The sequence below is a fragment of the Pongo pygmaeus genome, chromosome 14 (assembly GCF_028885625.2).
Source record: "Pongo pygmaeus isolate AG05252 chromosome 14, NHGRI_mPonPyg2-v2.0_pri, whole genome shotgun sequence".
Taxonomy (NCBI): Eukaryota; Metazoa; Chordata; class Mammalia; order Primates; family Hominidae; genus Pongo; species Pongo pygmaeus.
Genome location: NC_072387.2, coordinates 41650330 through 41671283, shown reverse-complemented (window position 1 = coordinate 41671283; position 20954 = coordinate 41650330). Strand labels below are relative to the sequence as shown.

At 42.3% G+C, this 20954-nt stretch overlaps 1 protein-coding gene across 4 annotated transcripts in view; it reads left to right on the top strand.

The window, feature by feature from the left end:
* Positions 1 to 20954, top strand: part of STARD13 (StAR related lipid transfer domain containing 13) — a 251711-nt gene that overhangs the window by 206954 nt on the left and 23803 nt on the right. For 3 of the 4 annotated variants that reach the window (XM_054445989.2, XM_063650752.1, XM_063650753.1), the window contains 4 exons: positions 4195 to 4258; positions 16439 to 17799; positions 19226 to 19399; positions 20535 to 20694. In XM_054445989.2, coding sequence (XP_054301964.2) covers positions 4195 to 4258; positions 16439 to 17799; positions 19226 to 19399; positions 20535 to 20694 — 1759 coding nt within the window. Of the gene's footprint in view, positions 1 to 4194; positions 4259 to 16186; positions 16256 to 16438; positions 17800 to 19225; positions 19400 to 20534; positions 20695 to 20954 lie in introns of those variants that run through there. The other variant, XM_063650754.1, reaches the window with a different exon arrangement.

Sequence of the window (20954 nt, the reverse complement as noted above, 5' to 3'; positions counted from 1 at the left end):
TTTGTCAAATGTACAGTTATGTAACTATCACCACAATCATGACATAAAACTTTATTTTTTCAGCTACAGGGTCCTACTGTGTCACCCAGGCTGGAGTGCGGTGGCATGGTCTCAGCTCACTGCAGCCTTGACCTCCCAGGCTCAAGTAATCCTCTCACTTCAGCCTCCTGTGTAGCTAGGACTACAGGCACGTGCCACCACGCCCAGCTAATTTTTTTTTTTTTTTTTTTTTTTTTTGAGATGGAGTTTCACTCTGTCACCCATGCTGGAGTGCAATGGCATGATCTTGGCTTGCTGCAACCTCTGCCTCTTGGGTTCAAGCAATTTTCCTGCCTCAGCCTCCTGAGTAGCTGGGATTACAGGCATGTGCCACCATGCTTGGCTAATTTTGTATTTTTAGTAGAAATGGGGTTTTACCATGTTAGTCAGGCTGGTCTTGAACTCCTGACCTCAGGTGATCCACCTGCCTTGGCCTCCCAAAGTGCTGGGATTACAGGCATAAGCCACCACATCCGGCTTAATTTTTATATATATTTTTTTGTAGCGACAGGGCCTCTCCATGTTGCCCAGGCTGGTCTCAAACTCCTGGGCTCAAGCAATCTGCCCACCTTGGCCTCCCAAAGTTCTGGGATGACAGGCATGAGCCACCATGCCCAGCCATGACACAGAACATTTTTGTGACCTCAAAAATTCCCCCAGTGCCGGCATTTGGCAACCACTCATCTGTTTCCTGTCACTACAGTTTTGTCTTGCCTGAAATTTTTTTGATGAGTGGAATCCTGTAGTGTATGCTCTTTGTGTGTGGGTTCTTTTACTTAGCATAATGACTCTGAGATTCATGCATAGTGTTGTATGTATCAACAGTTAGTGCCTTGAATTGTTGAGTATTCCATTGTATGGATATACCACAATTTTTATATCCATTTACCAGCTGATGGACATTTGGGCCATTTCTACTTTTTGGCTATCTTATGATTAAAGCTGCTATGAACATTCAAGTACAAACCTTTTTACAGCAAAAAAAAAAAATATAGAAAGTATAAATCTTTTTGTGGACATATGATTTCTTTTATCTTGCATAAGTAGCTGAGAGTGGAATTGCTAGATCAAGTGCTAAAAATATATCTAATTTTATAAGAGACTGCCAAACTGTTTTCCAGAGACTGTACCCCTTTGGAAGTTTCAGTAGTTCTGAATCCTTGCTAATACTTAATGTTGTCAGCGTTTTTACTTTAGACATTCTGTTGTGTAGTGGTGTCTCGTTATGATTTTAATTTGCATTTCTTTCATGACTGATGATATTGAACATCTTTTCATGTCTTCTCTTAGAAGTATCTGTTCGAATATTCTGCCCATTTGAAAAATCAGGTTGTTTGACTTGTTACTGAGTTTAAGAATTCTTTAGGTGTTCTGTATATGAGTCCTTTATCAAATACATGTTTTGCAACTACTTTCTCCAAGTAGAGAAGCAATTTGTAAGGTACAGGCAAACATTTGAGTTTAGGGGCAATAAAAGGACCCAGAGCTACAAAGTCAAATCTACTTAGAGTCTTCAGCTTTAGAAAATAATAAATAAACTTCCTGCATGTGTCAGAAAGTATAAAGCATATTCGAGTCTGTGGTATATAGAAGATGATTCCTTTGATGTCTTGTGTGTATGTCATAGATCAAAAGCTTTTCCACAGAAAAGCAGAATGGAGTGTTTTGTTTGTGCTTCCAAACCATAATGGAAGAACAAGTTCATGAGATAAGTTCATTTTATAAAAAACAGGCAATCCTTCCCTAAACAAACCTGTTACAGAGCCACCAAATGTGCAATATCAACCATTTTTTTTTCACTTCACACCTGCTCTTAGGTAGACATGCTAACACATGTGGAACAGACCAAAGAGACAGGCTGAGAACCTGCCAAAGATGGTCTCAGACGAGATGATCAGCTTCCAACTCATCACTGCCTGGTATATCTGACACTAATGAATGTGTAGTCAGAGGGTACATTGGAGATGGTTGAAAATGAGGAGAGTCATTAAACATATTTCAGTCAGTGAGCGACATGAGAAAAAGTTGAGAAATAGAACTGGTTTCAGTGTAAAGTTTTAGAAGTGGTAGTGAAACCAATTAGGAGGCTGATGCCTGACTCTTGATAAACAACGACAGGAGACTGAATTAGGGCCAAAGGAGAGGCAAGACTTCAAAGACATCATAGAGGTATAATTGACAGGATTTGGTGATCAATGAATGTAGATTGTGAAGGAGTAGAGCCTCAAGATGACATTATTTTCCAGTTTGGATGGCCCATTGGTGATGCTCTTAGTCAAGACAAGACAGTAAGTAGGAGAAACAGGTTTTGAAGAGAATGCAAAATGAGACTCTGGCCTCAGATGAGATGCCTGGGCTGAAGACAGAGGACTGGGTATCATTCGAGTCTAATTTATGTTAAGATTCTTCAGTAAGGCCATGGAGAGTAAAAAAGGATGGACCTCTGTCTGAATTCTAACAAAAAAATTAATAGTTAAGGGGCAAGTACTGCTTGGTGGCAGGAAGGAGATAGTGTCCAGAGAGATGAGATAATTCATAATCTTGAATGTCAAGGATGAAAAGAATTTCAAGGAATGATGGGTACTAATGTGTGACTTTTGCTATTAATAGGTCTTTGCTAAAAAGAAGCCATTGAATTTGATGGTTAGAAATTCATTGGTCAAAACTGGAAACAAGCTGGGCGCAGTGGCTTACGCCTGTAATCCCAGCACTTTGGGAGGCCGAGGTGGGTGGATCACGAGGTCAGGAGATCAAGACCATCCTGGCCAACATGGTGAAACCCCATCTCTATTAAAAATACAAAAATTAGCCTGTGTGGTGGTGTGCACCTGTAGTCCCAGCTACTCAGGAGGCTGAGGCAGGAGAATTGCTTGAGCCTGGGAGGCAGAGGTTGCAGCGAGCCGAGATTGTGACACTGCACTCCAGCCTGGGCAACAGAGTGAGACTCCATCTCAAAAAACAAACAAACAAACAAACAAACAAAAGAAACGACTGGAAACAGCTCAAATGTCCATCAGCAAGAGAATAGGTAACCCAATTGTGTGTCTTCATACTGAGCAACTAAGCTGAATGATTATTGCTATACTCAACAACATGAGTCAATCTCACAAACGTTGTGTTGAATGAAAAAACAGTCACTCAAAAAACACATACTATATAATTCTACTTACACAATGACCGAGAAGAAGCAAAACTAATCTATGGATGATAGAAGTCAGAAAGAGGGCCTGGGCACAGTGGCTCATGCCTGTAATCCCAATGAAATGAAAGAAATGCTGGGTAACATCTTTGAGAGTCCAGCTGAGGGTGAAAATCAAAATGTATTTATTAGCATAGGCTGCCTTGATGGAACACCATGACCGAGTGGCTTAAACAACAGAAATTTATTTTTTCACAGTTCTGGAGGCTGGAAAGTTCAAGATCAAGGTGCTGGCAGGGTTTGGCTTCTGGTAAGGGTCCTGTGACCTGTAGATGTCCGCCTTCCCACTGTGTCCTCACATGCAGAGAGAGAGGGAGCTCTCTGGTATCTCTTCTTACAAGGACACTAATCCTCTGGAATCAGAGCTCCTCCCTGGTGACTCCTTTACTCTTAATCACTTCTTTACTCCAAATCAATCATGTTGGGCATTGACATATGTGAATGGAGGGCTTCAACATACATGTTTTGGAGCGACATAGTTAGCCTATAGAGTGTATAATTCAGCAGTGTAATGTGAGTTATTTTCCACCTATACCCAACCACCTGAGATCAGGAGAGAAGATACATGATTGTGTTGATCCATATTTGGAGGTTAACAGGATAGACTTGATGCAAGGTCAAGGTGGCAAACGATTGGAGGGGATAGTGAAAGTATGGCTAAAATGATCGGCCATGGATTCCAAGAACAGTGGAAAGAGAAGCCAGAAAAGGGCTGGGTTTAGATTAGGGAAAAGGCAGGGATTGCTAGGCTTAGTGGTAGAGTCCTCGCAGGTCAGGAGGCTGCAGCACAAGTGGGAACTACTTTATAGCATACCTTCTATGGGTGCAGTACTGTCTTGGGACATAATTGGTTGTTCCTGCAGTTTCAACTTTACTGGAAATAAAGGAGGATTATCAAACTGGAGAGATTTAAATTCATTAGTGAAAGTAATCATCACATTTTTCTTTCCTTTTAGACGACTAAATACGTTGAACAAGTGTGCCTCAATGAAACTTGATGTGAACTTCCAAAGGAAAAAGGTAGGTGCCCACACCTTAATAAGAATGTGGCTATGCCAGTGAATGCCAGGAGTTTGAGACCAATCTGAGCAACATAGTGAGACCCTTGTGTCTACAAAAAAAAATAATAATAAATTAGCTGGGCACAGTGGCTTGTGCCTGTAGTCCCAGCTATCGAGAGGCTGAGTTGGGGGCATTGCTTGAACCCAGAAGGTTGAGGCTGCAGTGAGCCAGGATCATGCCACTGCACCTCAGCCTGGGTGACACAGTGAGACCCTGTCTCCAAAAACAAAAAAGCAACATGAACCTAAGCAAAATTTTGAAATACCTGACCATCCATGTGTATTCTCCATGTCCCATTTCATCATAACCACCTAAATAAGTCTATTATAAACTAAGACTGAAATCTATTTGTTTTACCATTTCATTTTGCTTTCTTTTTTTATTAGAGGGTTTGCGTAAAGATGTAAAATATCTTGGTGCTTTACGGTGATCTTTCAGAAGTGTCCGTTGTAAATGTCAACCCCTTATTAGACTCAAATGCTTCACAGCAGTGAGTAGATTAAAAGTTCAGAAAGGATCTGGGGGTCCATGGGGAGTGACTTCTGGCTCATTTTTTCCAGTAGTGTTTTATTTCATGCATGTGTCAAGATGCCTCCACTATCAGACAGATTCAGTTGACAATGTATGATGGGGCCTGGGGACAGTGTGACAAGATCCTGCACTCTGGCTCATCTTTCACCATTCTCCCCACCGTGTACTTTTCTCTAGCCACAAGGAATTCGGTTCAGTCTGAAAAGTCACTAAGCTCCCTCCCCATCACAGGACTTGCCATGTGCTGCTTCCTCTTTATGGATAAGACTAGAGATTTGAGTCTTGAAATAAAGCTGTACTTTATTGAATATGTACTGTTTTCTAGGAACTAGATTATGTACTTACCACACATTATCTCATTTAATCCGCTGAGATGAGGCTTCTCTGTTTTCTCTATAAGGAAGGTAAATCTTGAACAGGCTAGGTCATTGCCCACGATCTTGCAGCTAGTGGCAGAGCAGGCTTTCTACCTCGGAGATGTCTGATTCCAAAACCAACGCTCCTAGCCAAAGTGCTGTACAGCCTCTCTTTTTCACTGAATTGATTCTTTTTAGGAAATTCAGAATTAGGATCCTTAACTACTTTTTTCATTTAACATCTCCACTACGTAGCAACTCAAGTCTCCATGTATTTTGAAGGATCAGAGAGAAAATCTTTGAATCAAAAAAAAGTGTTCTTGGCCAGTTGCGGTGGCTCACACCTGTAATCCCAGCACTTTGGGAGCCCGAGACAGGTGGATCATCTGAGGTCAGGAGTTTGAGACCAGCCTGACCCACATGGTGAAACCCGTCTCTACTAAAAATACGAAAATTAGCTGGGCATGGTGGCACACACCTGTAGTCCCAGCTACTCAGGAGGCTGAGGAAGGAGAATCACTTGAACCTGGGAGGCAGAGGTTGCAGTGAGCTGAGATCGTGCCACCGTACTCCAGCCTGACAGAGAGAGACTCCGCCTCAAAAAAAAAAAAAAAAAAAAAGAAGAAGAAAAGAAAAGAAAGTGTTTTATCCTGTTCTACACAGAGAAATCATTAAAGCCAAAGGATTTTAAGTTACTCCTTAGTAACCTAATCTTTGAAAATAACTTTAATCTGAATTTCTGCTCTAAAATAACACCAAAAAAAAAAAAAAAGATCAAATGAATTTTGGTGGACCTCACCTTAAAAACAATTTGGGATTTGAGCTGGGAACCAAAGCTTTAAGCTGAGGAGGTAAAACAGTGAAAAACAATATCCAGAGAAATATTAAAACATGAGCGGTTTGTCCAGGCCAAAGACAAATTAAAAATGTGGGAATAAACCTCCCAACAGCTGTCTGACTGAATAGACCCCTTGAGAAGCGTACATACTATTTGAAGCACGAGGGTCAGATGTTTTGATTGGAACACATGGTTCCTATTAAACTGAACACAGCCATGCCTGTGTGTCTAAAGTGTGGGTCCTCAAATGGCTGGTCTATACAGCTGCCTATACTGACCATTAGCTGCACTGCATCACAAAAGAAAATGCCGAAAACTAATGACATGAGTTGTTTCCACACAGTGGAGTGATTGGATTTTTACCCTGTCACCAGCTTTTCAAAACCCACAGGCGAGATGGGCTTGAATAACATTTGTTTGGCTCTTTGTGCATTTCCTTCACAAAAGCTCCTCTGTAAATTGGTCACTTCGGTATTCTGACCTTAATGTAGTCTTTATATCGCATCTAGTGGCACACACCCTTAAAGCCCCTGCTTAGCTATAGGCCTCAGAATGCATGCACTTGAATAAAATATTGCTTTTCACATGGTAAATTGGAGAGTCATGGCCTGAATTTTCAAATAAATAATGCTGACATGTGGTCTCCACCTACTTATGAATCTCAATAATGACCAGAATCCATGGCCAGATTGAAGCAACCACTCAGGAGACACTATGTTGTGACACCCGTTTCTGTGCTCTTCCTCTTACACAAGCCGTAGACTTTATTTAATCCTTTATTTTACTGTGAAAAAATAGAAAAAAAAATGAATAGGAGCTAAGACTAGGCCAAATGATCACAAATAGAAAAGGAGACTCGAGAATCGGGCACCCTGTGAAAAGCTTCAGCCAATTTCAGAATTTATTTATTTGGAAGAAAAATAAGGCAGCGGCATTTCCTCTAGGTATGTCCCCATGTTAAGCCATCCAAGAAATAGAAATAGAATCCCCACCCCCAATCTGCAGAGTCCCAGACTTATTTAATTCTGCAGAAAGTCATCCCCAAGTAGCTAAACTGTCTGGGGTCACAATCATTGTGCCTTGGGACTGCTGGACCTATGAAAGGGTTGCAGGTGCTGGCTCAGCAGTTTGTAGGGATAGCAAAAGCTGACACAGGGCTTCCTCCCCAGCAGGCACTATTCCTTGTCCTTAACTCCATGTCACAGATGCAGAAATTGAAGGGCTTGGCACTTGCCCAAAGCCATACAGAAATAGCAGAGGCAGGACTTGAATCCAGGTAATCTAGCACTGGACTGCTACTACTCACCTTTCAGAGATATTCAGAGACAAACTGGAGCCTGGGTGAGCCTCTAGCCCTTGGCCTGAGACCTGCAAGGGTCTCATGTTTCCTCAGCAATGCATTCAATTCACTGTGTGTATTGTTTTTATAAGAGGCATTGTTCTTGCCATCTGTACTAAAGTCCACAATTTATTTGTTGTCTTCATGACAATTGTGTTTAATCCTGTAGATTTTGGTGGGCTGACACGAGGAAGAATGTGAAAAGTCCACAAGTAGGTGGTGACAATGATGAAGGCTTTTTCATGCCTGATTAGCCATACACCTTTCTTATACATGAAATGCCACTTCCAAAGCACTGGGAGAAATGACATCACCCCTACCCTCCCACAATACAGTTTCTAACTGTTTTGCAGAAGAGAAAAGGTTCCTTTAAGGATTCGAAATGACCTTCCCTGCTTCTGTAAGAGTCAGGTGGAGGAGTATTCTCGAGCTTAGCTGCACACCTCACTGGAAGACTAACAACCCAGCCAAGAGCATTTCAGGAGACAGGACACCAGCACTTCTGCTGCCTGCGGCTCAGGCTCTCCACTCCCGCGGCATTCCCAGTGGCTCATTCCTGCTTCCAAACAGGCAGGCCCGGCCACATAGCTCCAGTTAGCGTCTAAATTTCTATGTGACTATGGATGCGTTGCCTTTTGCAGCTGTGGATTCATGTGGGTTCCTGTTTCCAGTATAAAGATATGGCCAAATTCCATCTTTTAAAAAAAGCCCTTCTTTATGGAATGTCTGGTTGGCATCTGTCTCTGAGGAATATATAATTTCAGTGAAGAATGTTCTCATTTTTAGAAAAAAAAAAAAGCCAAACAGCGGAGACTCATCTAAATTAAAAACACCAAAGCACACACAAAGTAGCTTTTCTCGGGAAAATGTTTCTTTCTCATTATTACCTACAAAATTCGTGCTTGCTCCATGATGACATTGAAATCCCCTGATTAAAGTGTTTATGTGATTCATCTTCTATTCAAAGTAAAAGCCAGAGACTGAAGACTCCAATTAGGCTGTTTATTAAATGAGGAAAGAGAAGGACACATATCCACATGGGACTCTTACCTTTCCTCTTACCTAGGAATATGTCTCAAGAGAGAAAGAGCAGCTTCCAAAGAAGGTTCTGGTTGAAGTTATAATTTTAATAAGGCTCTCTGAAATAATGACCAAAGGTGGAAAGCAACACAGAAACCATGACTAATTGCCACCTTGCAGCCAGCACCTCCTGGCCTGGATGCCGTCGGCATTTCAGAGGCACTGCAGCTGTTGACAAGGGGCCCAGCCCCCACCTCACCCTTACTTCCCACTCCCTTGCACACCCCCGCATCTCCCATCAAATGAGACACCTCCTGGCAACTCCAAAGAGCAGTCAGATGAGAGAAAGTCCATCATTCACTTGGCTGGAGAGTATTAACAGCCTTGAATTGCAAATAATTACATGCGAATGTCCTAAAACTGTAGGGTATTTGAGTTGGAAGGATCTTTGGTCTTATTTTCCAACCTCCCACTCACTCACTGCAGGATTTGCTTCTTAGAGCATCCCTCTCCCTCACAATTTGCTGAGCCACTGTTTATTATAAGCTTCTCAACATGACGAGCTCTTCACAAGGCAAGGCAATTTATTTTATTCTACAGACTAGAAAGGCCTTCCATATGATAAGCTAGGAGCTGATTCCTTCTAAACTGGCCCATCTGACCCTAGCTTTTTTCCCTGGTGAAGCACAGAATATAGATTTCCCCATTCACTCAGAAGCCCTTTAGCTCTGTCCTCCAGAACAGGAATCAGCACACTGCTGCTCCTGCTTTCATAAATAAAGTTTTATTGAATCAATAGCTACCCCCATTCATTTCACAACAATGGCAGAGCTGAGTAGGTGAGAGAAAGAGACCTTATGGCGCATACACCTAAAATTTTTGTGAAATGGCCCTATACAGAAAACGTTTGCAGACCCTTGCTCAATCTAGAACAGTTTCTCAACTGTCAGTGGTGAATGACTGGTTTTCTTATTTTATTTTTTTCCAGTCTGCCACAGACTAAGACACTTTTGTAAAATTCAATACAAATGAATTATTAGAAATATTAATTTTAACAAATTATAGAAAATACAAGCCTTAATGTTTTCTTGTTAGGCTCAAATGACACAAAGGTGAGTACCGATAAATATAATCAAAACAAATATAAGAGGAAATAATGATGCAGAATTTTTCTCAGCCCCACTTCGTCAGCCGGAAACTTCTGTGCCTGGCAGAGGCCCCTGCTTCTTTGTTCCTGTCACCCTGCTCTGTGGCCCATGGCTCCCTGGTTGACCCAGCCCTGCTGCTTCTTCTTGGCGCCAGCAAAAGGAGGGCTGCAGCTTACAACCCCTTTCGACCCCACTGTTCAGTGGGTTCCAGGTTCTTGTCCCACATCAAAGAAGAATGAGGTTATGCTGACAATTAAAGGGTGAGGAGGGTGGAGAATAATTTTTATTGAGTGACACAACAGCTCTCAGTGGAGAGGGGATGCAAGGGTGGTCCCTAAGTCGGGTGGTTTTCTCCCCTAGTGTGGCTGGGTCTGGGCTTTTATAGGCTCAGAATGAGGGAGTGCCTGCTGATTGGTTTGTGAGTGTGCAAAAAAGCTAAAAGAAAGACACCAATCAAAGGTGGGCATGACAGTGTAAAAAACCAATTAGGGAAAGGTAGTTATATGTAAAATAGATGAAGGGTGAGGATCAATCAGAGGAAAGCATGGCAAATGGGAAGAGAGGTTCTCAATCCAGTCTGTGGATTTGTAGCCTGGCTTTCAGCCTTCAAACTATCTTTGGCTTGAAGGTGGGGTTTCACCAGGAAGCTGCCCCTATTTGCCTAGGCATTTGACTGCCTCCTGCTGCTATCAATAGAAAAGAATTACAAAAACTGTTCAGATTTTTATTGAAAGTGTGCGTATATGTGATTAATACAAAGAATCACAATTGTGCTCATACCATTTTTGTTGTTTATCTGTCATAACTGAACAAAAAGTTTACTTTAAAACAGAAATCCCTCAAATTAAACACCTATATGCACACTTTGAACAAACACTTTGACTGCAAATGTATAAGATATATATAATTTTTTTTTTTTTTGAGGTAGAGTCTCACTCCATCACCCAGGCTAGAGTGCAGTGGCACGAACTCAGCTCACTGCAACCTTTGCCTCTGGGGTTCAAGCAATCTCCTGCCTCAGCCTCCTGAGTAGCTGTGACTACAGGCATGCACCACCATACCAGGCTAATTTCTGTATTTTTAGTAGCGACAGGTTTCACCATATGGGTCAGGCTGGTCTCAAACTTCTGATCTCAGGTGATCCATTTGCCTCGGCCTTCCAAAGTGCTGGGATTACAGGTGTGAGCCACTGTGCCTGGCCATAAGATTTTTAATGTGACAACAAGTTTCTTCTTTGTTATCTAAGTTAAGTAGGATTGATAACAATGCTACTCATGGGTAATAATGTATATCTAAAATTCTTTTGTTTGAGTACCAGTCATCGTAGGGAAACTGGTGAAGAAAGGTTTTTTAAGGCAAGTTAAAAGTTTAGGGTATTCCTTTTCATTTACTACTTTAGGGTATTCCATTCATCTTTTATTCAAAATGATGTAAGTGATGCTATATTTCCAAAATTCATCTTCAGTTCTTCATCTCTAGCCAATTCTTATAATTATAAAGTTATAAATGTAAATTACCTGTGAAACAATGGATTCTGTACATTATACACTTTGGGTTATGGTAAGCAAACTAACCTTGAATTGGCACTTGTTGTAAATCAGATTGACCACACACCAGTACCATGCAGCTGTCACTCATAGGACTCACCATTTGAATTTGACTACACCCAAACTGGCCCCTACCCTGTTTAGTAAGACAAATCCATTGATTTTGAGCTCAGATAGCACAGACTTTTCAAATGGTGACAAATGGTTTTAATGCTTACTCTCAATTTCTGTATCTACCTCATTAAAGACCAAGTTTGGGAACTGGCAGCCCCCTGACCACACTCTGAGTAGCACTGTCTAGAGTTCCTCATTTCTAAATCAAGCTATTAGTTCTTTCAATTGTCCAACCCAGGAGGTTGTGGTTCTTAGATCCTTGGCCATTTTGATTACTATTCTCTAGAAATGTACCCCTTAAAATGTGGGACGCTTAGAAAGAACCCATTGTTCCTGATATATGTGACCAGTGCAGAATGCAGTGGGCATTGACCTTTTGAGTCTTGGGATCTATGCTCTGGTCATGCATCCTAAGGTTGGTGTCTTTGTTCAGTAGCCATATTACATGGTTAAGTCACATTAAGCTTACATCTGCCAGAACTCTCAAGTCTATTAATAACAGGAAGGGCTGTTGAACTATGTTCGTTTTATCCTGCACATCCTGTAGTTGATTTTATCCTGCACATCCTGTAGTTGAAGTTACAGCCATTATATTTTACTTTTATGAAATTTTATCTTATTAACGGTCATCCTTCACTTCTATTAAGCTCTACACACTTCTCAATATTGCTATTCTCTAACAACAATAACTAGTTTCATCTACCACTTTAGGGTTTATATGGTGTTTTCACATATAGTCCCATTTGGTTCTGTTGATAAATCATGCTAGACATGGGTTATTGTTGTTTCCATTTTCTAACTCAGAAAACTGAGTCTCAAAGAACCCTTAGCAAATAGCCTAATACCATCTTTACAGTTTAAAAACATGAGTTCCGGCCCATTCAAGTTACTCTTAAAATGATCATAACCTTGAGACATGCTTCCTTCAGTTATTTACAGTCTTTTAGTCACACACTTTAGAGGAGTTACTCAACCAGTTACTAACAAAACTCTCTGTAGCAAGCTTGTCCAACCCATGGCTCATGGGCTATATGTGGCCCAGGACAGCTTTGGATGTGCCCCAACACAAATTCATAAACTTTCTTAAAACATTATGTGTTTTTTTGGCCATTTTTTAAAGCTTATCAGCTATCATTAGTGTTAGTGTGTTTTATGTGTGGCCCAAGACAATTCTTCTTCTTCCAATATGGGCCAAGGAAGCCAAAAGATTGGACTCCCCTGTGTATCATCTAGCTAGTGAACCATATTGTCCACAACATGGGAACCTATTTTCAGTTGTCTTACTGAAATTCTGATGTTCCATGTCCCTAGTACATCCATGGTTTCTTTTTTTCTTTTTTTTTTTTTTTGAAACAGAGTCTCGCTCTGTCACCCAGTCTGTAGTGCAGTGGCGCGATCTCGGCTCACTGCAAGCTCCGCCTCCCAGGTTCACACCATTCTCCTGCCTCTGAGACAGGAGAATAAAGTTAGTTTGATGTATCCTTTTCTTTACAAACACATCTGACTCCTAGAGATTTCCATTTTGCATTTCTAAATAATCACAAACTATTCATTGTTAACCTCAAAAAAATTATCAAACAAATGAAATCTGATAATCTCTTTTAAACAATCAGTACACTTCCATAAATACCACTGGAGAGTCTGAAATGTGCCTGATGCTCTGCTGGGTCCCAGGTGCGTAAAAAAACCTTAAACTCTACTGCAATGTGTTTTTCATACTGCAGATCATGGCCCCTTGGTAGGTTGTCAAGTGAATTTGGTGGATCACAAACAACATTTAAAAAAATAAAATAGACTAAACTACACTAAAAAGTGTCAGAATACAAACAAACAAGGATAATTACTTAAGCATAACTTTTTTCTTTTTTTGCTTTAGTATAGTCTGTATAGGTGCCCTGAGTGGTGATGGAAAATATATTTTTTGTTGCATGTCACTATCAAATAGTTTGAAATATCCATCATTAGTAGAAGAAACAGACACGACCATTTCAATACCCTTTGGGACATACCATGGTCATTGTAGGCACAGGGTGCCGAAGAAGAATGGTCGTTGTTTTTCTTTGTTGCATTTTGTTTTCTATTGCTTTGGTTTTTGTTTGCTTGCTTTGGTTCAAACAACCTAAATACTGCAAAATTCCTCTGAGCTGTTTTCCTTTTTTCCCAGGAGTTTGCCACTTTTTCACATGCCTTAGTTGGGCTGTAAATATCTTCCTGTTGGCCAAAGTGAGTATAATAAGCTCTTAGAGACCAGCAGACAGGGCCAGGCTTTCCCTTCCCAGGCCACAGTGCCCAGCTTTGCATGTATTCTTAACCTAAATAAAGGAGTCCCTATCCAACTAGTATGTGGTGTGCTGGCATCATAACCAGGTTTGAAAGAGGTAGTTGGGGCCAACACTAAATATTGTAGTTTCTGTTTTAAAATATCCATATTTTTTTAAAGTCATATCCTTTTTTTGTCTTCTCAAAAACTATCTGCTAAAAGGGCTTTTTCACAGTCCTTATTAATATCAACTTCTCACTAGCTTCCTAAAATGCAATACAAAAATCCAATAAGTTCAATGTTCAGCCTATCATGGCACCTTGTGTATAAATGACCCTCATATGTCAGTTTTTATTATATCAATCACAGGAAAAGAGGGAGTAGAAAGTACTAGTAGGAAAGTATATTTTGAGTCATCGTGCTGGAGTCTTGCCCTTTTTCCACTTGTACAATTACAACTTTCTAAACTATTTCATCAGAGCTTTATACAACTGTTTTAAAACTCAAAGCTCATTTTTCACTGTGATCTCAAGCTGTAGGATTCTTTTTTGTTTCTTTTTGTTTCCTTTTTTTAAGAGACAGGGTCTTGATATGTTGCCCAGGCTGGACTCAAACTCCTGGACTCAAAAGACCTTCCACCTCAGACTCCCAAGTAGCAGAGATTACAGGCGTGAGCCACTGTATTAGTCCATTTTTCATGCTGCTGATAAAGACATACCTGAGACTGGGTTATTTATAAGTAAAAAGAGGTTTAATGGACTCACAGTTTCATGTAGGCAGGCCTCACAATCATGGTGGAAGGCAAAACGTACATCTTACGTGGTGGCAGACAAGAGAGTGTGAGAGCCAAGCAAAAGGGGTTTCCCCTTATAAAACCATCAGCTCTCATGAGACTTATTCACTACCACAAGAACAGTATGGGGGAACCACCCCCACAATTCAATTATCTCCTGCCGGGTCCCTCCCATAACACATCAACACATGGGAATTATGGGAGCTACAATTCAAGATTAGATTTTGGTGGGAACACAACCAAACCATATCAGCCACAGCGCCTGACTTCTAAGCCATAGAATTCTTTTCTGTACCTTGGCTTTGTACTTGCTTTCACTTTAAACTTGAATGTTCAAGTTTGTCATTTAGTCAAACCTACACAGAAACTAGATTTTGAAGGAATAAACAAGAATAGGAGGATCCCCACAATGATTAATTGTGCATCTGCTTAGGTTTCCTTAAAAACAATACACTGCAAGGTTAAAGGGAGTTAAAGTGGACGCTAGATACATAAAAAGATTGGTAGGCAATTGAACAAACATTGAAAGATACAAATAAGCAAATACCTCTCAGTGAGGGATTGCTGAATGCCCTACCTTCTTTATTCCCTTCAGCAAACCTATGAGGCAAGACCCGCTTCAATCTTATAAGTGGCAGAAACTTACTTTAGAGAGGGTAAGTAGACTGTGGACAGTCACCTAGCTCTTAACTGGTATCACTGACACTTGGAACCAGGTCTTAAAACTGAACACCCAAGTAGAGTAAAATAAATTTAATTCAATTCACAAAAAATAAGCAATTATTATGTCCTTGGCATTGGACAGGCTATACATATGAATAAATATGTTTATATGAATAATGAAACAGAGAAACACAGGTCCTGCTCTTTTTTATTTTTTTGAGATAGGGTCTCACTTTGTTGCTGTGGCTGGGGTGCAGTGGTGCCATCACGGCTCACTGCAGCAGGCCCGGCTCTTAGGCCCGGCTCTTGATGACTTTACCTGTAACAACTGAGAGTGGAGCCTCTCAAGCAGAAGGCTTCTAAGTTAAAAAAAAAAAAAAAAAATCATATGATTCAATTTGGACTACACTGTGGAAAGCTATTTAGATGGGGAAGATGCTGGAGACAGGGTTTCTCCCACATTTTTACTGTAACAGATCCAGAGAGAGGTGGCAAGGCCTACACTAAGAGAATGAGAGTGAAATTACGAATGAGGGAACAGATTTGAAAATCAGTACAGAATTAGGTCTTGGTGATGTGCTTGGTGAGGATGAAGCAGGATCCGATGATTCAGTTTATTTCAGAAGGAAATGATATGCTCTAGGTCAAGGTCTGTACTGGGCCCAAGACTATGCAAAGCTAAACAGGCCATCTCTGGCCTCAGGGAATGCAGATGCTCCTCTCTCAGGGGCTGCAAATTCAGGCAGAAACCAGACACCTAGAGTCAATGTGTGAGGCGCAGAGTGTAAGACAGTGCCAAGCCGCGGGGACCCACTGCAGCCACACAGAGGTGTGCGTCCTGCTAACGGCATTCTGACTCGGAGTTGATTCCACAGAAAAAGACGCTCAGGCAGAGTAGCCGGATTGGGTCACAAATAGCAATCTCCAGAATGGCTCCCTCATCTCTACTTAAAGAAATTCAGTGGTTCATTTTGCTGTTACCTTATCCAGGAAATACACGATAAGAATAAAGTGCAGGTGACTAAAATAAGGAGTGTTAGCTTTGAGATATACTGAAGTTGAGATTCAGAAGAGGCAAGCTGGAAATATGGTCCCCGGGGCTCAGTGAAGAGGTTTCTGGAAAGAAGTAAGTGCCTTTTATGGCAGAGTTGAGTTCCTTTGTGAAAAAGAAGACTGCAGGTGCTTTATATTTAGACCGTCTAGTCTGATGTAATTATACCCTCTTTATAATCAGTCAGGGAAAACTTCTTAGAGAGGAAGGAAGGAAGCATTCAAAACCTCTTTGAAAATGGGAAGGAAGAAAGCTTGGCAAGTTGAGAAGAATCCTCTGGCCACTGGGAGGAAGGGTATGTACAAGACTGTGCAAGTGGTGGAAGGACAGCTTAGAGGTGCCCAAGAAGCTCACACCTGTGCATGGGAGGACAGAGGGGAGGGAGGTGGAGGACCGCACAGGGCTGCCCTCAGTGCACCCAGAGTTCCTGCCTCAGCCAGGCTGTCTGCTAATGAGCATTTTCCTTGGTGTTCTGCAGGGTGACGACTCCGATGAGGAAGATCTTTGTATCAGCAACAAATGGACTTTCCAAAGAACCAGTCGCAGGTGGTCTCGTGTGGACGACCTCTACACGCTGCTCCCTCGAGGAGACAGAAATGGGTCACCGGGAGGCACGGGGATGAGGAACACGACCAGCAGTGAGAGCGTCCTCACAGACCTGAGCGAGCCTGAGGTCTGCTCCATTCACAGCGAAAGCAGCGGAGGCAGCGACAGCCGCAGCCAGCCGGGCCAGTGCTGTACAGACAACCCGGTCATGCTGGATGCCCCACTCGTCAGCAGCAGCTTCCCACAGCCCCCCAGAGATGTCCTCAACCACCCCCTCCACCCCAAGAATGAGAAGCCCACGAGGGCTAGGGCCAAATCATTTTTGAAACGCATGGAAACACTCCGAGGGAAGGGAGCCCACGGGAGGCATAAGGGGTCAGGGCGGACAGGTGGTCTGGTGATCAGCGGGCCCATGTTGCAGCAGGAGCCAGAGTCCTTTAAGGCCATGCAGTGCATTCAAATACCAAATGGAGATCTCCAGAATTCGCCGCCACCTGCCTGCAGAAAAGGGCTCCCATGCTCTGGCAAGTCGAGTGGCGAGAGCAGCCCATCGGAGCACAGCAGCAGCGGGGTGAGCACACCCTGCCTGAAGGAACGCAAGTGCCATGAGGCCAACAAGCGCGGGGGCATGTACTTGGAGGACCTGGATGTGCTGGCGGGGACAGCACTGCCGGATGCAGGGGACCAAAGCCGTATGCATGAGTTTCACTCCCAAGAGAATTTGGTTGTGCATATTCCCAAGGATCACAAACCAGGAACGTTCCCCAAGGCACTTTCTATTGAAAGCCTCTCTCCCACAGATAGTAGCAATGGGGTTAACTGGAGGACCGGTAGCATCTCCCTGGGCAGAGAGCAGGTCCCTGGTGCCACGGAGCCCCGACTCATGGCGTCCTGCCACAGAGCCAGCCGAGTCAGTATCTATGACAATGTCCCTGGCTCCCACCTATATGCCAGCACAGGAGATCTTTTGGACTTGGAGAAAGATGACCTTTTCCCTCACTTGGATGACATTCTGCAGCATGTCAATGGGCTCCAGGAGGTAGTCGATGACTGGTCCAAAGATGTCTTGCCTGAACTGCAAACTCATGATACGTTGGTTGGGGAACCTGGCTTATCCCCCTTTCCGTCTCCTAATCAGATCACCTTAGATTTTGAAGGTAACTCTGTCTCAGAAGGTCGGACGACACCCAGTGATGTGGAAAGAGATGTAACATCTCTTAATGAATCTGAGCCTCCTGGGGTCAGAGACAGGAGGGATTCTGGTGTAGGGGCCTCTCTGACCAGGCCAAATAGGTAGGTGGCATGCATTTGTGAAATGATTTTTCATCCATTTTCATAGTAATTGTGTTCTGTTTATTTCTTTAACAAACATATACAGAGTACTTACTAAATGCCTGACTCTGTTCTAAGTGATATATGTGATTAGGAATTATTTGAACAGATGTATGACTTCTGTATAGGTATCATGGTGACTGAATCCATGTTAACTCATATTTATTTGTGCTTATCCTTTATTTTGATCTTAGTTTTATCCAAAAATATTTTGAGCTTCTTATGTGCAAAGCATTATACCGGGCACCATATGCAGGGAATCCTGGATAACCAAGACCCAGTTCCTAGGCACCGACTCTTCCCCTGACCTTCCTGTGATGCATTCATCAAAATGTCTCTTCCCCAAATTTTACACTTTTTTTGCTCCTATAAGAAATTTCTGAGGTCTGAGATGTGTACTCTGCAAGTTTGTTTTTGCTTTAAAGTGCCAATTTCAAAGTACATAAAAGCTGACCTACAAAGACCGTTTCAGAAGCACCACAGAAAAATGGCCCTGGGAGGCCCAAACTGGCAGAAACAATACCACTGTGTGTGCTGCTGGGTTTCTGGTTGAGGCAAGGGTGTGTCTTGGGGCTCAGTGATGTGTCACCTCTGTACCTCTCATCTTCAGGCTCTATCTCAATACTGAGCAAGAGTTAGAGTGTAGACACATGGAAGACAATGAGAAAATTTTCTGCAGCCCTAGACATTCGACAGCTCTCTCTCTCTCTCTCTGTTTCTTGCTCCCTGTCTGTATCTCTCTTTTTCTCTCTTTGTCTATATCACTCTACCTCTGTCTGTCCTCTGTCTATATTGCTCTATCTCTGTCTTCCCTCTCTCTGTCTCTCTGTCTCTTGCTCTCTCTCTGTCTATATCTTTCTATCTCTGTCTGCCTCTCCATCCTCTGCCTCTGAATCTCTCTATCTTTCTGTCTCATCTCTCCATCTCTCCATCTATGTCTGTCTCTCTCTTTTCTATCTCTCCGTCTGCTCTCTCTGCTTCTATCTATATCTCCCTGTCTCCGTCTCTTTCCTCTCTTTCTGTTTCTCTCTCTCTTTCTGTTTCTCTCTCTCTTTCACACACACACACACTCACTCACACACACACTGTCTCAGCTGCTCTCAACACTTTGGGAACAAATTTGGAATAAACAAACATAATATTTCCTCTATCACTTATTTAAACCCCCTAGTAAAACGGGTAATAAGACTTTTTCCAGATTTATCTGACTTGGAAAAATCATGTCCTGTGTTTGTTCTGCACACTTGTGTCTTCTGTTCCATTTGCTTTGCGATTTTCTTTGCTCGGATGCTATCTTGATTAGCTGCATGTGAATTGGTGATGTCCCATGTTTCCCGCTACCAAGTCCACTTTGTGACTGGCTTCTCTGATGGTCTCTCTGGTAAAGGCGACTCCGATGGAACAGTTTCCAGCTGTCGCACCAGCCCCGGCCAGCCCCAGCATCGCCCCACATCAGCAGCCAGACGGCCACCCAGCTGAGCCTGCTCCAGCGCTTCTCGCTGCTTCGCCTCACGGCCATCATGGAGAAGCACTCCATGTCCAACAAGCACGGCTGGACATGGTACGTAGCACATTCACCTAGGAGGAGATCCTTGGCTCTAGAGCTAAGTATGTGATTGCAAAAGCTCCCATGTTTACTTTGTGATTTCTGAAGAACCCATTCATTGCCTTCACTGATGATCTCCTGGACATAAGGCATGAGCTCTGCCGTAGCCTCAATGTGACGGACCCTACAGGAAACATTGCTTTATTTGTAGCTCTCAGTTGGTTTCCAGGGAAGGCAGTCAGCCTCCAAGAAAGGAAAAAAGACAAGTAAAGGGTGATTAATTGTGAACAGAGGAAATAAAAATAAACTTGCCATAAAATAATCCTGGCAGTTTGCACAGAAACAGCTGTCACTTGTACCTTCTGGCCTGATGCAAAGCTTACCACTTAGAGCATTGATTCATTCAAAGAGCGTTTAATTCTTCAAATACATTTCTGCTTTTATTTCCTTGGCAAATAAAAACAAGAATATGCAGTAAACCTTGTAATAAGGAATTGACAGAAGCATATGTTAGAACTTGAATGTGGACCTATTATAGATGATTTGGTGGATTTGAAAAAATACAAAATGTGTCAGTAATTCTTCTATGTTTTATATTATGCATATTAAAAAAATCAATGGCGCTTTTATAAAATATTTTAGAAGGTTATAAATTCATGGTCAAATCAATATATGCTTGTGTATTAAAATGTCCTTTGAAAACTACAACTGGCTCTAGAAAAGTAAGGATAGAGCCAAGAAATATTGTTCTTCTTTTCTCCCTTCCTTTTCCTCCAACCCCAGCCAGATTTCTTCTTCCTCTTGTAATTTTTAAATTTGTTTTGTTTTGTTGGGGACTTTTAAGAGTTCAGCACTTGAGAAATAAGTCTACCACAATTAAATTGGAAAGTTGTCCACTTGACCTGAAAACAGAGCTACAAATACATTCCGGTAACATGACTCATGCTGTTTAGTAGCTAGAGATAGCAAGCAGGCAAGGGCCGCACAGAGCACAGCCGTGTCCTGTGATTAATGCAGAGAGAATGTTGAATTCACCCCGCATCTGTTGGGTATTCCAACAAAAGCTTGGCTTCCCTCATGCTTGCTTCCAGAGCCTCTCCCCACAGTGTGCCCCAGGAGGCTTGCATGACCTGGTTTCTGTAAATTCTAGGTCAGTTCCAAAGTTCATGAAGAGGATGAAAGTTCCCGACTACAAAGACAAGGCTGTCTTTGGCGTTCCTCTCATAGTCCATGTCCAAAGAACGGGACAGCCCCTGCCTCAAAGTATTCAGCAAGCACTGAGATATCTACGCAGCAACTGCCTCGATCAGGTAGGGTTGTAACCCCCCCGCTGCTGCCCCACCATCCCCAGCCATGGGATTGGATTGATGGGATGTCAGACTGAGTCAGATCTGCTCAATATCAGGCAAGACATGCCTCACCAAAAATAAAAGGCATTGTGACCTTTATGTGGCAATATTTAATTTGAACAAGACACGTCCTATTTGAGGATGTTTCCTCATTGGCAACTTAAATGATGACCTGGAGTGATTGGGGAAAGTTGACATTAATAGTTTGTTCCTGTGATGTC